Source organism: Calonectris borealis, chromosome 8 (genome assembly GCF_964195595.1).
Source record: "Calonectris borealis chromosome 8, bCalBor7.hap1.2, whole genome shotgun sequence".
NCBI classification, from domain to species: Eukaryota; Metazoa; Chordata; class Aves; order Procellariiformes; family Procellariidae; genus Calonectris; species Calonectris borealis.
In genome coordinates, this window is record NC_134319.1 from 3,499,483 (window position 1) to 3,515,019 (window position 15,537).

At 41.2% G+C, this 15,537-nt stretch overlaps 1 protein-coding gene across 5 annotated transcripts in view; it reads right to left on the reverse strand.

Moving 5' to 3' along the window:
• Positions 1 to 8,893, reverse strand: part of ATG4C (autophagy related 4C cysteine peptidase) — a 28,663-nt gene extending 19,770 nt beyond the window's left edge. For 3 of the 5 annotated variants that reach the window (XM_075155615.1, XM_075155613.1, XM_075155617.1), the window contains exons 1-4: positions 8,635 to 8,827; positions 4,951 to 5,081; positions 3,521 to 3,604; positions 2,604 to 2,837 (exon numbers count right to left, since the gene is read on the reverse strand). In XM_075155615.1, coding sequence (XP_075011716.1) covers positions 2,604 to 2,837; positions 3,521 to 3,604; positions 4,951 to 5,026 — 394 coding nt within the window. In that variant the 5' untranslated portion in view covers positions 5,027 to 5,081; positions 8,635 to 8,827. Of the gene's footprint in view, positions 1 to 2,603; positions 2,838 to 3,520; positions 3,605 to 4,950; positions 5,082 to 8,634 lie in introns of all 5 variants that reach the window. The other 2 variants (XM_075155616.1, XM_075155614.1) reach the window with 2 other exon arrangements.
• Positions 8,894 to 15,537: the final 6,644 nt, after the last annotated feature.

Below are 15,537 nucleotides of genomic sequence, written 5' to 3' on the forward strand. Positions count from 1 at the left end.
ATTACAAGACAAACTTGTTTAAATATTATTCAGCACAGTGTCTACATTCTGCATTTCTAGCTACAGGTTTCTCTAACAATGCATCCTACACGCAGCGTTCCTCTTACAGCATAATGGCGGTTCAGCAAATCTAGAGAACAGTAATGCTTCCCTTGTCAGATGACCGAAAGTCTCTCCCACAAGTTCAAATAACTACTTGCAACACAGAGCATGTGAGGAAAGCTCCGAAACACAGTGAACATACCGTTAGATCAGAACAAACCCTGAAGGTCTACAGAAGGGAATGGGGAAGGCTGCCACATGCAAGTAAGGAACACACCCTACAAGCCCTACGGAGAGGGTGCTTTTGCTCCGTCAGCCAGACTTGGGTAAGCTCCTGGAGGTTCAGAAAGCTGCCATTACAGCAGCAAGAGGAACCTTTTCAAACTAATACTGACAGAGAGCAAGAACTGCAGCCCTCTTCGTAATTCTTACTGAAGTATCCATGTAAACGTCTTTGAGAAACAAAGAGGAAGCACAGAGGCAACTATCTTTTAATTCTAAAATTTAATTTCGGGCTCCAGTAACGTCACAAGTATTGCTGGTAACGGCCATAGTCCATGTCACCCACTTTTATTACAGTGTGACAACCACCCCACGTCAATGCCTTTTACCACAAGTGGCACCTCTCTCTGAAACCTCGTGTTAATTTTTCATGGCAGACCCAGGCAGATGCACGCTTAAGCTCAATGTAGTATCATCACAGGCCTTGCTATCCCTGTACTGTGAGCTTCAGATTTAAGTCAGTGTCTTAAGCACAGGCATTTCAAAGTAAAAACTTACCAGTACCTTAATATTTAAAATAAAAACTCATTTACAACATCATTCAGCAATATCTGGAACATTCCACATAGCAGTGGAAGTATAAGTATTCCAGCTAGTAACTGCAGTCAAGTTTTGCTTTGTAACAGAAACAATACCATTAAACTAGAATGAAAACATCTCTGGGAAAAGAGTAAACGGTGATGAAAAACTTCATGTAAACACTTAAATATGTTTCAAAAGCTACCCAGACCTCATAAAAAGCTTTTCAAAAGATAATTCACCAGCTGTCAGAAGACTAGGTGATGAGAAAAGTAGTCCAGAAAGACCATATATATTCCATTTTTCTATGCATTTGGATTGCCACAGAAACACTAGCACTCTGAAATCACCAAATCACTTTCCAAATTAGGATGCGTGGGGGACAGTGCAAGGAATTCTTTGTAACCATGGGTTTTAAAGAGATAAACTTGGGGCTTTTTTGTTTTGGGTTACTTCAGAATAAGCCATTACGCATTCCTACTCACAGGTAGTCTTCTGATCAGATTTTTTTTGTTTCTTTAAATGTATGTATAACAAAAGTTATATTTAAGGGATTTGTGTTCTCAGCAGAAGTATTGTCATACGTTTTGATATTTGCAGTCAGTTGAAAGGGATAATGTATGTTTTATGACTTAAATCTACAGCAAAAGGAACATTCAATAAGCCAATTTGACAGTTCAGTCATGGCACTGCCAAGAAAGAAGACTTTGTGATGCAGCTTGTTTGGGACTATGTTCACAGTTTACATCATATTTGCACAGTAAGTACAAAGTATTATCAAAACAGGCTTTCAGAACTATCTTCTACTGAAGTATTCCTGGGATCCAACAAATGGCTGAGTAAACAATACACTGTATTCTCTCTAACATGCCTGCATGGCTTCAGGCCCGTATCTTGGATCATTTTGACAACAAGCAGTGGTGACAGAGGACAGGACCGATTGTTTGAAAGGGGCAATGTGGTAGATTATGAAAAGGGTTGAGAAGAGGATGGAAAGAAAAGGTGGTTAACGATGAGAACCAAAAATACCTCTTCACAGAACATGGCTTAGCTTAGAAGAATGGGGAGGACACGGATGCCTAGCCTTTGAAAGCAGAAAGTGTTCCAAGTCTCCTAAAGCTACTTCTTTGAAACAGCTGTGACTGATAGAGTATTTTAAGATAGACAATGATAAGAAAAAAAGCAAAGTTCCTCTGTAAGTACACGGGGGGAAAGGAAGAAAATGAAATAGTGCAAATTTCAACACAAAGAACAATGTATTGAAGTTAGATTAGAATCCTCAATATATTAATATTATTAACTCAATATATTAATAATAGACGAATTGAATAATGTACAACTTTAAAACTGATAAAAGAACATCACTTTTGCCATAGCCCACAGCTATGGGCTGTGGAACTCATTTCCACACCTTCAGTTCAAGAAATGAGCAAGATTCAAGACAACTGGACACTTGCATGGATAATAACAATACCCAGGTATGGGATCACGAATTTTTGTAATATTTTACTTCACAGTTACCTTCTGTGGAGTTTCCAGTATCTTCCTTTGACAGACTTTGGTATTCCCTTTTCCAGAAACGGAAGAGCAGGACAGCTAGATCGCTGCTCTGATGCAATGTGACAATTCCAGTATTAATGAGGAGTCCAGAACCAAAACCAGCTTGCACTTTAGATTTGGGCTACATAAAGACCATCACACTCTCTACAGAACACCCATGCTTATCATGCTGAACATAGAGATCTTCTCTCGTAACATACCTCTACCGAGAAAATGAAGCATAAGACCTTGAGCCAGCAGCATTTGACCAGTTCTCAGTGTGCAACCCCAACCACAGTCTGTTGTTAATGCAGACCCCTTTATCTGAGGAAATTCCTCTCTGTAAGTCAGCCATATTCTAGAAATAAAGTCTTTACGAAACTCCTCAACATTTCCTGAAATCTCTGTGTTGATTTTATCAAAATTGGACCCATCTGTAGAGAGTTCACCAGATTCTGTAAGGCAAAACACAAATTTAAGTTATAACTTGGTATGGCACTTCTGTTATTAGAAAGAAAGTAAAAACATACAACTATTCTATTAGAAAAGCAGGGCAAACTTGCAAAAAGTAACAATCGCTTCAAATACAAAAAAGGAAAATTGGAAGGCAAACACAATAGAAATGTGCCAGCTGAAAAAAAAAAGAAAACAAAGAAAAACAGAAAAAAAAGCAAAAAGCAATGCAGCCAGCATTACTGTGCCAATGGAATCGCTGACTTGCAAGTAAGCAGCTGTTTAATTCACCTAAATGTAAATGTCAAATAGAGAGAGATTCTTAGAAAACTGCATACTGGAAAACGATAATTAAGGTGTTGGTGTAGTGACTCTTTGTACAGGTATTGTCACTATTTCATTCAGGAGTTTTTACAAAGAAAATCTCAATTGATAGGTAAATGAAGTAAAATGCAAATTACAGCACTAATATTTACAGAAAGAACAGTGTAAAATCTGAATAAAGCAGGTTAGGATGGCTTGCATTAGTGGTGGTGCTGGACATTTAAATGAGTACTTTCTAAGCTTTTCATATTTACATTTTGAATTCGGTAATTGTTAATGACGGTCTTTCTAGAAGATTAAAAATACATGCACAGAGCTCCTGCCGAGTAAGATTGGAACGAGTTAAGTGCTGTGTACATACCATCAGTTTTGAAGTGGTAACATTTTCCTAGTAGAAAGACTGGAGAGTTTCTACTGAAGTAAGTTTTTGTTTTCAACACCCAACCTAAAATAGACACAAAAAAAAAAAAATTGTGACTAAAGTATTCCAAAAAGGAATTGCTAATAGCATCTGGTTAAGCAAAAGGTGACCCTTGAAAGGGGATGTCACGGTTTAACCCCAGCCAGCAAATAAATCCCAGCCAGAACCAGGACAGGGGAATATAGAGAAAATGTACTGAAATTGGGTTTTGCTTTCATAAATAACAAGAAGTTTAACAGTTCTACAAAACACAGATTAGAGTTCTGCTTTAGAAGTAATGATGTTACCCATATATGAATGTTTGAATGTTAATACAATGGTACTACTGTGCAGAAATTGTTAGGATACAGAAATGCCAAAGCTAAGCCTAAGTTGCTTTGTCTCTATTCTGAATTCATTGCTGCATAGTTTGATTCTGTGAGGTTTCCAACTCCTATAATAACAATAAGCTTCACACATGACCAATAAAAATGCATGAAGAGTACTGCTTTTCCCTTAGGATTGATTGAACATACCTCATCACAAAATTAAACTGCAGATTTCAGACACAAAAAGGGTAGTATAATATGTTGTACAAATTCAAAGGTTTTTAGGTTTTGACAATGTCCCCAGACAGCAGCTTTTTCACTTAAGTCTAAATCCTATGGTGGTTTATATCCCAAGTCCATAGAGTTTCTTGAACTCTTCCTATCACATACAGACTGTAACGACTAGTGTTCCCCCTCAGCCATGTGGCAGTCTTAAAGAACGTAGAAGAAAAGTATCTTTTCATCTTGCCAGACATCTTCAAGGCTTAGTTATGAGAATTAACAAAATTTATCAGAAACCTGGTGGTAAATCTAAGCAACCTCAGTCCTAGAGGGAAAGTAGAAAAATTAAGGTTAAGGACAGATTAGTAAAGGGCACACTTGAAGATCTGGTCGCTTATAAACAAATTACTGATGTTCAACTGTGGAAAAGTATGTTACTCAAGTGTGTGAAGTAGATTCTTCAGTGGAGTTTTTATTTCACATGCCTATTTTTTCCAGAAAAGTACATATAAAAATAAAAAATCTTTGCGCAGATGATTCCATATTACCCCTGTTTAAAAGTCTATGCAAATCCAGTGTAATTTACATAATGTATTTACTGTTTTCAAAATAAGTAATTTAAAAAGAAATTATTCAAATTTATTTGAAAAATGAAAAGCTAAACAAGTTTTTTTACTCGGGCTGTTTATAGTGTCAAAGTAGAAATGGTTTCAAGGGCCATATTGCATTTTTATCATTAATATTAGTTAAGTTTCTGAATCATGATCCCATTCATGCCAACAAATAACATTCCATTCATTTCAATGGAGACAGGATCCTACCATACACTGTTTCACTTACTGTATTTCATGTTGTGCCATGCAGACATAAATTTTGATTTTATCTTCTCTACTTCATCTGTCCCTGTGGCCTCCATATTCAAATTCTAGAGAAAAAGCCATCGCTGTCTTGTAAGACGTTCAATTCTGCTACTGTAAAAACAAAAATATAAACATATCCATGGACACTGAGAACACAGGGTATAATATCACCACCAGCCCACTTTGGTACTTAAGCCTAACATGACCAGAAACAGTAATAAACTTGCAGAATCCTCCACTACCAGGGACTGAGAAGCAATCACATGTTCCATGAATAAGTAATAAAAACATTTAATTCCAAATATACACCAATAAAATTACTATACAAAGCTAAATAAAATGTAATGTTCTCCAGCAGCTCTCTACTGCACAACAAACTGATCTAGAGCATATAACCTGTGCTGGCATGCGAGTACACTCATTCTAATTAGCAGTGAAATGAAGAGCTACAATGCAATTCACTAAATAGAATAGATGCTATTCTTCTCTGCTGAATAGAATACAATAAGCACTTTTTTTCCCCACATTAGGGGTTCTGAGCACCAATAAACAAATCTTGATTTTAAAAAACAGCACTAGTTTCAGATTTCTTATCAAGAATTTCCTAAGCCAACATTTACAGGCATTGGAGGAATTGAAAGACAAAGTGCAAGGTGTTTTGCTGTACGTGTGCAAGGCAGAAAATATGTAGTACTGAAAATGTGTGTAGTAATAGTGACATCATTTTGTACAGAATTAACTTGCTAGATGGGTAACATCAAAAGATGAGTAGAATACTATCATCAAATCAGCGTTTACTTTACATCTCTTCTAATTATCACTTGCAGTGCAAAAAGGGCTCTCTTCTGATTTGATCGTGTTGTCTACAGTAGTCCAGCTGTATCACAAGAATGAAAGCGGTAAAGCGGTGGTAAAAACCACTACAGTGCAGACTAATTTTGTAAAAACTGCTTATAAAATTTTCCAAGGGGGGGTGGGAAGGAATGCACTCTTACTGACTCTTTCTGAACCGCAGGACAAGATGGACTTCACCTTAAAGGCAACCTAAGCTGGTAACAATCCTTTAACCCTGTTTCTAAGAAACCTGAGAAAATGGGACAGAACTCCCTTTGTAATGCCATTTGTAACAGGAAGTTTGCTATTAATTAATAGAGCTTCCTTCACTGCATGTATTCTATCAACAGTTCACTTTAAAATAGTTGATACAGGAGCTTTTCTTGATGATATCTGGTAGCCCAAACCCTTGCATAGGTAGCTGAAAAATTAAGAGTTCCCGCTTCCACAGGAGCTCTTGTGTGACATCAGAAGTTGATCAATTGCGGTACATCACTGCAACCTTCACCGTATTTTTAGCTAAGTTCTGATAACATCAGATGATGATGTGAACAAAAATGAACTGTCTCATTTTATTAATAAACATGGACCAGGAGCATATACTATCACTGATGCTATACATAACCTCCTTACTTTAAAATGAGAATCTAGAACTGTGTTTACCTTTCCATGTGTTATTCTCCATTGAATTAGGATCAAAAGCAGGATGAAGACTAAACCACGTTACTTCTCTCCACTGGGAGCGTATTTTAAGTAAGTAAAACCTGACCACTGATAGTGTAATCGGAGAGCGTGTGAAGATGTCGAGGTGCCGATGTCTTCAGAGCCTGAAGGTACTCACACAGATGCACTGTTTCTGGGATCTGTAGGTAGGGCAAGGAGAACAGCAGCCTACTGCCCAAGCCTTCGCTAGCACGTTTTTCCGCTATTCTATTGTATTATTTCATAAAAGCCTGTCAACAACTTTTTGATGGAACAAGAGGCAATGCAAGCTCACAAACACTAACTTTTTTTGCTAGTGAAAATAACAAATGACTACAACCCTACTTCGATTAGGCTTTGTGTTAAGCTGGGGTTTTGTAGGGGAAGGAAGGGAAAGACAATTTAAGGTTGGGTTTTAATTTCCTGCCTTTTTTCCCTCTTTTTTCTTTAGGAAAAAAAAGGGTAGACTGACTGTATCACTGACTCTAGCTGGCAAAGCTGGTAAGATTAAGTTCTTCAGGAGGTGTGTTTGGTCCAGTCTGTCCTCACATGATCAATCAGTGACAGTCATTTATGCAGAGGCCACTGATTGCCTTAAAAGCCAATACCTATAAAAGCTCCCTCTGGCTAAAATTAAGAATGAAACAAACTCTACTGTTCCGAAAGGGCCTGAAGGAAAAATTACGAAATGAGAAAGAAGCTCATTTTCCTTTAAAAGACAATGGTCATTGCAGCACATTTTTCTTTCATCCCGTTGCACTTCTTCCCTAGCATTATGCTAAAGATGTGAAAAGGACTTCTAAGAAGAATGCTAACACAAAACAGGCACTTTTATTCCACTGGAAAAACGCAGGCTCTTCCCATCAATGTAAGAAGGCATCAGTAATAGTTTCACTGAAACGAATGGAAAAGCATCAGGAGAAGGTCACACAGATTCAAGCCCAATGGGCACAATGCAGCCCCCGTTATTAAATCTAAAGCTAATGATTTTATACTGAAGTTGCCTCATTTAAGAAGTTATCTAGAACATACATTACTAGGACGATGTTGCTTCACAGAGGACACATCTCTGAACGAAAAATGAAGTCCTGTCCTCTCAGAGCCCCTATTACCCCGTCTTTGAGGGGGGATGATTGCAGCAAGGTGGCTGTTAGGGGTTTGGGTTTTTTCCCATCACTATTAACAACAGAATTTGTTTGTTTTCAGTAACAACAGAAAAGCAACCTAACTTGCCGATGCAACCGCAGCAAAAGGGATGAATGAAGTCTAAATGTGACTATCTTTATTAATTAATTTAAGAATGAAGACCCCCTTCACTTTTTCTTCCTACCTGGAAAGAAACTGAACTAGCAGCAATGAAAGTAAAATCCACACAGAAGTCCCCGACAAAGAATAATGCCAGGAGGTAATTTTTAAGGAGTTATCCCTTTCTAACTGTAAACACATATTAAGACAGTTAGAAATGAAACTTGGTAAAGGACAGGTGAAGAAAAACAGCTTTTTTTTTTTAATCGTGCAGCAAAGACAGATCGTTTTACCCATCCAGGATTTAAAGCCAAACAAGAGCTGTCGCAGAGAAGCCGCCTCTCTACTCGCTCCTTACTACCCCGGCTCTCACCGCGGGGGCAGGCAGGTCTTTGTGCGCCGCCCGTCCCGGTATCCTCACAGGGACTCCCGCGGGCTTTGTCAGCAGACGGCCGGCGCCGGGGGGATCCCGAACCGCCTCCCGGCGGGAAGCGACGCACTCGGGCGCGAAAGGGGCACCAGCTGCCTGCCGGCCCCGGTTATTTCCTAACCCGCCACCGAGCCGTCGGCCGCAGCGCGGTGACCACAGCCGCCCGCCAGCGGCAGGAGCACAGCGGCCACAGGCCCGCCCACACCGCCCCGGGAAAGCGCTTTTAGGGGGAAGCGGGAGAGCCCCGAGCGCCCTCCTGACCCTGCAAGACACACGCAGCCGGGCCCGGGACGCCGCCCGCGGGTACGCCCGGCAGCGGCCGCCTCTTCGCCGCCACCATTGAGGCGGTTCATCCCGCCCGGCCACTCGCCCGGCGCCGTGGGCCGCGCTCCCGGGCCCCGCTCCCCCCGCCCCGCGACCCTCCGCCGGCAGCGCCCGGCGCGAGCCGCTCACCCCTCACGGAGCCGCCGCCGGTGCGGGGCGGCGGGCGGTTAACGCTTCCCCGCTCGCGCCATCGCCGCGGCCCTCCGCGCCCGCCGTAAAGGTGGCGGAGGAGCCACTCGCAGCCGGAAGGCGGTGGGCTGCCGCTTACCCGCCCGGTGAGCTCCGTGGCGCAGCCGGCCGGGGAGCGGCCTCCCGGGGCTCCAGCCGTGGGGGAACTGCGCGGGACTACAGCTCCCGGCGGGCGCTGCCGCGGGAGCGAGCCAGGCCCGGCCGCGGGCCCGCGCGGGGCATGCTGGGAGCTGTAGTCTGGCGGGAGGGCGGTTGGTTTTCAGCCGCCGCCTGTGGAGGAGGGAGGAAGGGGCGCAGCGGGAGGCGGTGGGGCGGGCTGAGGAAGGCCGAGTGGGGGCCGGGCCGGGCCGGGCCGAGCCGAGCCGAGGCGGGTCGGCTCCCCCGGGCGGGCCGGGCTGCGGCTAGAGACGAGCCCCCGGAAAGGCGGGCGCAGGGCGGGAGGGCGGAGGCTTTGCGCGGGAGGGGCAGCCCCGCCGTTAGGCCCCAGGCCCGGTTCGGCCGCGCCATCAGCGGCGGCCGCAGAGCGCTGCCCCTCACGGAGCCTCCAGCTGCCCTTTCAAGGTGTTTTGTGTGTTTGTTTTGGGTTTGTTTTTTGGTTTTGTTTTTTTTTTTTAAATTTGTGTCTTTTGATTTCACAACAGCAAAATGATTCCAAAATCTCCAGATTCTCTGGAGACCGGTAATACTTAAATCTCCAGCCTAAACATACGTGTTTGTTCACATGCCAACAGGTTTTCCAGTTCAACTTGCTGCTTTCTTTCTTTTCTAAAAATACATCTGACCAACTGCATCTCCTCTCACTCTCCTAGGCTAGACATGCTGAGGGCTTTTTTGGTTTTTTTTAGTCTTTTGTAAAGTAGGTTCTTCATTAATCTGTCTTAAGCTGCTTAAAAATAATCATTGGCTGTATCAGGAGCCAAGGGCTTAAAAAAAACAAGTTCAGGATTTGGGAAGGATGTGACTTGAATTTGTTGAATGTCTGGAACTGGCATTACTGCTTAACATCCTGTAGAAAGACGATGTCCCTGCATTCCCCATGTACTCGGGACTCAACAGCACAAATTTGGGTTTGTGAAGAAGGTTAGGTGGTTTTTTCCATTTTATGATTTTACTGCCTTCTGCTGGTCAAAGATGAGTTTAATTTTTTATAATCAGCACATGATTATAGCACATGATCTAAAGTCAAGCTTTAGTACAAATATCAAAAATAGATGTTTCATTTATTTCATGTTAGGTTTTGTTATGTAATCTCATGGATATAATACATTTCACATAGTAGGGTCGATCAGTAAAGAGGATCTTAGGTATTCATGTGCAAAGCAGACGGCCTCTTGTTTCAAAGGTCTAGCTATTGGCTTGAAGTGGGGATGTAGGAGATCACCTTTCTGCTCCTTCCCCTGCCTTTCAGCTCACGCTTGCCCTTGCTAACAGCACTTCATTTCTGTGTTCCTATAAATTAGTGATCACAATCCTTATCTCTTTTAGGAACCCTTCAAACTCTAGCAGCAAGCATCTCTGTATAGCAGTTATAACACCACCATGATAAAATTGAAAAAATCCTGAAGAATGGTCACATGTAGTTACTGTTCCTTTTCAAAACTGGAAAGGAGAGGTAATACACAGAAAGTGGCATGCACACCATATATGTCTTTATATTCCAAACAAAGACAAAGATTTAAAAATAAAAACCGTGTTGCTGTTTGTACTAAACTCATGAAAGACTGGCCCCACAATAGTGGGTAATCTGTCAGTGGAGAAGGAAACAGGCCTCCTGCCTTCAGAATTTTATAACCTGTTTTAGAAATAATAGTTCTTTAAAGTTTCATGTTTGCTTTTATTCTCAAAGACAAAGATGAATGTGCTTGTCTGTTTGCGTATGGTCTCGAATATTGAGAGCCGAGTAGTTAACGTGACTTGGATTTGGCTAAATGTTGAACAAAGAATTACTCAGTTGATCAAATGAAGTGACTATTCCCTTGCCTGAAATTAGTTGCCTGCACCTTCCTGCTCTGAAATTTAATAACCATGCCCTGATTTGATAGGCCACACAATATGCCATCTGGATATACATTGTAAATCCCTCAGGCAATCTGGTTATGAGAATGAAGATATTTATTTTCTGCTTTTTGCATCAGTCAGATCATGCAAAACAAAGCTTTGATTGCAAAATAATTACTCAGGCAACCATAAATAACTATCTGTAAAGAGAGAGTTTTTTTCACATTCACTAATTCCTATTTCTGTAGGAAAGATTTGCAGAGGGAGTGAGAGAGAACATATTGCGTTCAACAAACTTCTAACAAATGTTACAGAGTTTACACTTTCAATGTTTTAATGGCATAAAGGCCATGCAAACCATCTTTGAGCTCTATTTGTGCTAAATTAATATAGTACTAGTAAGGAAATATTTAAAATCTGTGTTCATGGAAAATATAATTTGTCTTTGCTTTTTTTAACAGGTAAACCAAGGGTAACACCAAGAGGCAACGCCAAGAAGACTGAAAATTAGAGAATATTGTCTCTCTGCTTTATGGATCTTAGAGATACCATGGTTACACAACATCTACCCACCAAATACTGCAGAATGGTAAGATAACACCGAATTGCTGGGCAGTCAGGGGAATGAAGCTCCTACTCCCGTATCTGCCACTAGCCTACTAGATCGCCTCTGGGAAGTCGTCTAAGCATTCATCAGTAATCTGCAATATATTTAGAAAAGCCCATTAAACATTTGGCCGACAGTATGTGCTTTCCAAAACACCCATTTGTCTGTTGTCTAAACAGAGCAGACCTTGGGTCAAGGAGCTATAGAGAAGAGAATTTTTCCTCATTTATTTTTAGTTTGATTTCCTGGGGAAGTAAGCCATCTGCGATCCGTTTCCCTCTGGAAAGTTTTGAAACCGCTCTGCAATTTAATCAAGTCTGCAGGGCCTCAGGGATACTAAATACCTCCAGTTTTTGTGGAAATAGCTGCTTAGGTAAAAAGAGACCCTGGAATAGGATAAAGGGAGAACACTGGAATCCAGGCTGTGTTAATTCTGCTGCTCACAGAACTGCTTGTTAAAATAGGTTACAACAAGGTTGCTCCCACCCATTTAAGAACAGAAAACCTCAGACGTGCTTGTGGAAGGGTTGCTTGCGCTTAGCAACACTACTGGAAATAGAATGGTTAGATAAATGACACAGAGCTTTATAAAGATGAGAAGCATTATTGATTAAAAACTAAAAGCTATGACAACTATTTTGTCTCTGAAGCAAACCCATTACTCCAGGATGTCATGGGTTGCGCAAAGAAGTGGGGATCGTCAAGGTTGATAGTCAATGCATGCACACTATAAAGCAACAAAGCAGCATGTACGCTTGAGGGATCCTTACAGGGAACAAAGGATTCTCCCAAGTTGCTTCTTGAGATGTTCCCACCTGCATGCACAGACTCTGACTACGCTGTCTGCTGAGGGTGGCCCTGAGGTCTTCCTCCAAACTAGACTCACCTATCTATTCCAGTGTGAATCTGCTCACATGTGCCTGGTATGTCAGTCTGCCCGTGGAAGCAACTGTGGCAGTAATTTGTGCACCATCCTTTCAAGCAGTAATGCAGGATGAAAGCGACAGCATGAGCATACGCCCTCACTAGATTGCTGATTGCTTTTAAGGTGTTTATCTCCACTGATTTAGACAGCATGCTTCTGCTCATACCACTCACTTCATCCAAAACTAGATTTTCTTACTCTATCGCAGGATTAGGCTAGGGAAGAGGAGGCTCCAGTAGGATACCTGTAAGAATCTGTGCCAAGGCTACCCTTAATTTAAGATCTTAATTAAATATCTGGAAGAGAAAATAAAGAGCACGTTAGTGGCATTTACAGAGTATTAAACTGGGAGAGATTGGAAGCTGCGTTCAGGGTAGAAACATAAACTACCCGAAAATGATAAACATGAGCAGAAATTAATGGAAGCTCAGTTGGGAAGACTGCAAGTCCTTATCTGAGGAGATTTAAGTTCATGAACCCATCTATTAAAATGAAGAAATCTGAAAGTAATAATGCCAGGAGATAAAGAATAAAGGCAAAAATGAAGCAGACATCAATGCCATATGAAGAAGGCTGCAGAAAGGCTAGCGCAGTTGAAGATTCAAATTTCCATTTCTCCCTCAAAAGGAACTTTTCCTGCTGTAGAAGTATGAGTCTGGCCACCATTCCTGTCGCAGTGTGAAGGCTGCAGGCACTCGCAGAGTCCTTGCTCCTTTACTCTCCTAGTTTCTCATTCGCCCTGCAGAATCTGGGCACTGGGCAAACGAGGCTGCTCCTTCTTGCTCTGAGAACACCAGCATCTTCACTCTTGCCATACATGTCTTGAGAAGATAATTGTGCTTGTACAGTTTACATTACCCATGTGTAGTTCCTTATCTTTAAAGAAATTATTTGCAAAGAGAGGCAGAGAAGATTTGGCCCTTAATGAATTTAATTCATTTCACATAGCTGCCAGTAGATGGCTCTCTGAATTTGCAGGCCCGTATTTACTACATTGTTTATTGAATTATGTTGGACACATTTTCAGTGGAAAATGTTTCCAGTGTGTTTGCTTTGAGGAAGTTTACGTAAGAACAAGGAAGCAATGGACTGAGTAAATAGACTGCTAACAAACAAGACACAGGATCGGTTCACTTTTTGCAAAATGTTTTGTGGCTACAATCCAAAAGATTTTTTTTGTGCAGGACCTATTCTTATAATTATCAGGCTCAACAAGTTACATCTGTGTTCGCAGGATGCATTTACCAAACTTGATTATAACCAAGTAAAATTCATTCTCAATAAAAAAGCATTTAAGTCATGTATTTTAAAGGATGCATGCGGTTTATGGACTGGTACCCTAGTGAATTTATTGAAATGCTTCTTCATTCACACCCCTTTCACGGATACGCGTGTGTTGATAGAGCCCTGTGTCTAGGCCATGAACTTTACATAGGTGCTTAGCCCAAATACAGCTCGCAGATGTAGGCTCAACTGTTCATTCCTCACCTTTTTGTTACATGGTTTATCAGAGAAGACTAAAAGGTGACTTTCAACATGACAGTTTTGATTAATTGCTGGGCTTTTTCCCCAGCTCCCAAATTAGCAAGGTAACTAGAAGGGAAATGCAGCCGGTACCGTGGAGACCCATCACCTTTCACAGTGTCCCTCAACTCCCAATGTAGTATATGCTCAGTCTTTGTCGTGGTGGAGTACTAATGCACCCAGGACAAGTGAGGATCACCCCCCAGCTTCTCAGAGACCACTTACCAGAGCAGCAGATGCTTATTGATGATGGCTGCATACCTGGGCTAACTCCTTTTTGGAGGTAGTGATGTCTGTCAAAGGCTGATGCGTTTTACCGTTGGAATCCGGTGTAGAACAAGCTAGGGTCCTTCTTTGCTTTCTAAAACATGACGAAGAATTACAGTGTGTTAAGGCAGAGTAACTATTCAGTATCTTCATAATGCTGGTAAAGTTCCAGGTTTTAAATTGGTTACTAGAAATATGTAACCTCTACTCAAACATTAATTTAAATTATATTGGGCTGTATGGAAGTATTAATTGCAGTGTACATAGTCCATCCACTGAAGTTAGTCTTGATTTGTCTTCACCCTCATTCTGAGAAACCAGTCACCTCTGAGGACAATACATATGCACAAGCAACTTTATGAAAAATAAGCAGCCTAACACTCCAAATATATCATCAATTGCATACAATTTCACCCTAATTTAAAAGAAAATAGTTCTGTTTTCTACTGCAGGTAAAATTTGCCACACAACAGTTGTTTTTGAATCAGAGGAAGCTGCTGTCTCCTAAAGAGATGCCTGGAGATTTTTTTTTGCAGACTGAAATTCCATGTAACTGGTCTCTGTCCAATTGGTCACATTCTCCTCTTTGCAAAGCATGAGTTTGTTTCTTCAGACAAAACGTTTCCTTCAATTAATTCTCTTCACTTTTAAGATGAGAAAACAAGAGGCAGAAAAGTTATGTGACCCACAGTGCCTGTCAGCGGCAGCACTCACCTTAGTACTCGAAATAATACAGCGACGTCACAACATCAGTCACACTGACTTGCCAGCGATACGGAGGCAGGATTTGTTGATACCATGAATTCTAGTGTTTGGCTTTATAATGGTTTTGGATTTATAATGGTAAAAGATTGCGGTTTTTTTCCTCACATTTCTTCACTTTTTCCTTGTTGTCTTTTGGTTAATGCTCCATGCACTGCAAAATTTAGTCAATCTACAGAAACTCTTGGTTCTCTTTACAAAGTCACGTGTGCATTTCTATCACCCTCAGTGATCTCGTACTAGTTAAAATCATTGGCACCGACTTTGTAGACTTTTGCTGGGCTGTTACTATCTGAAAAGTAATGAGGAATCTTTCTGTTATTTTTCTGAAATTCACTTGTTGATGTAGTCTCTTAAATGAATTGAGGGATTTTGTTCATATTTAGACCAACTATATGGAGAAGGCCTATTTATCTGCCAAGCAATACCCTCCCATTGAGAGCACATAATATATACTGTATTTGATAGAGATCTATTTATATTTTGTATCTTTGAATTGGAAATACATATATTTTTTATTTTTGTACATAGATGTTCCACATTAGATAGGGTGGAGTTAGGGGTTTTTTTTCATCTCTGTTGATACTTCTGTACATTTATATGCTTCAACAAGATGAATAACAAATCATTCATAAAGAGGTGGGCTCCTGTCCCCTGCTCCGTTTTAGCTTTGTAGCCTACTGCAGTGATGATCTGCAATTAGTGCAAAGGCCCTTCACTGTCAAGGAGAGACTATCACGTTAGTTTAGAGCTTGATTGC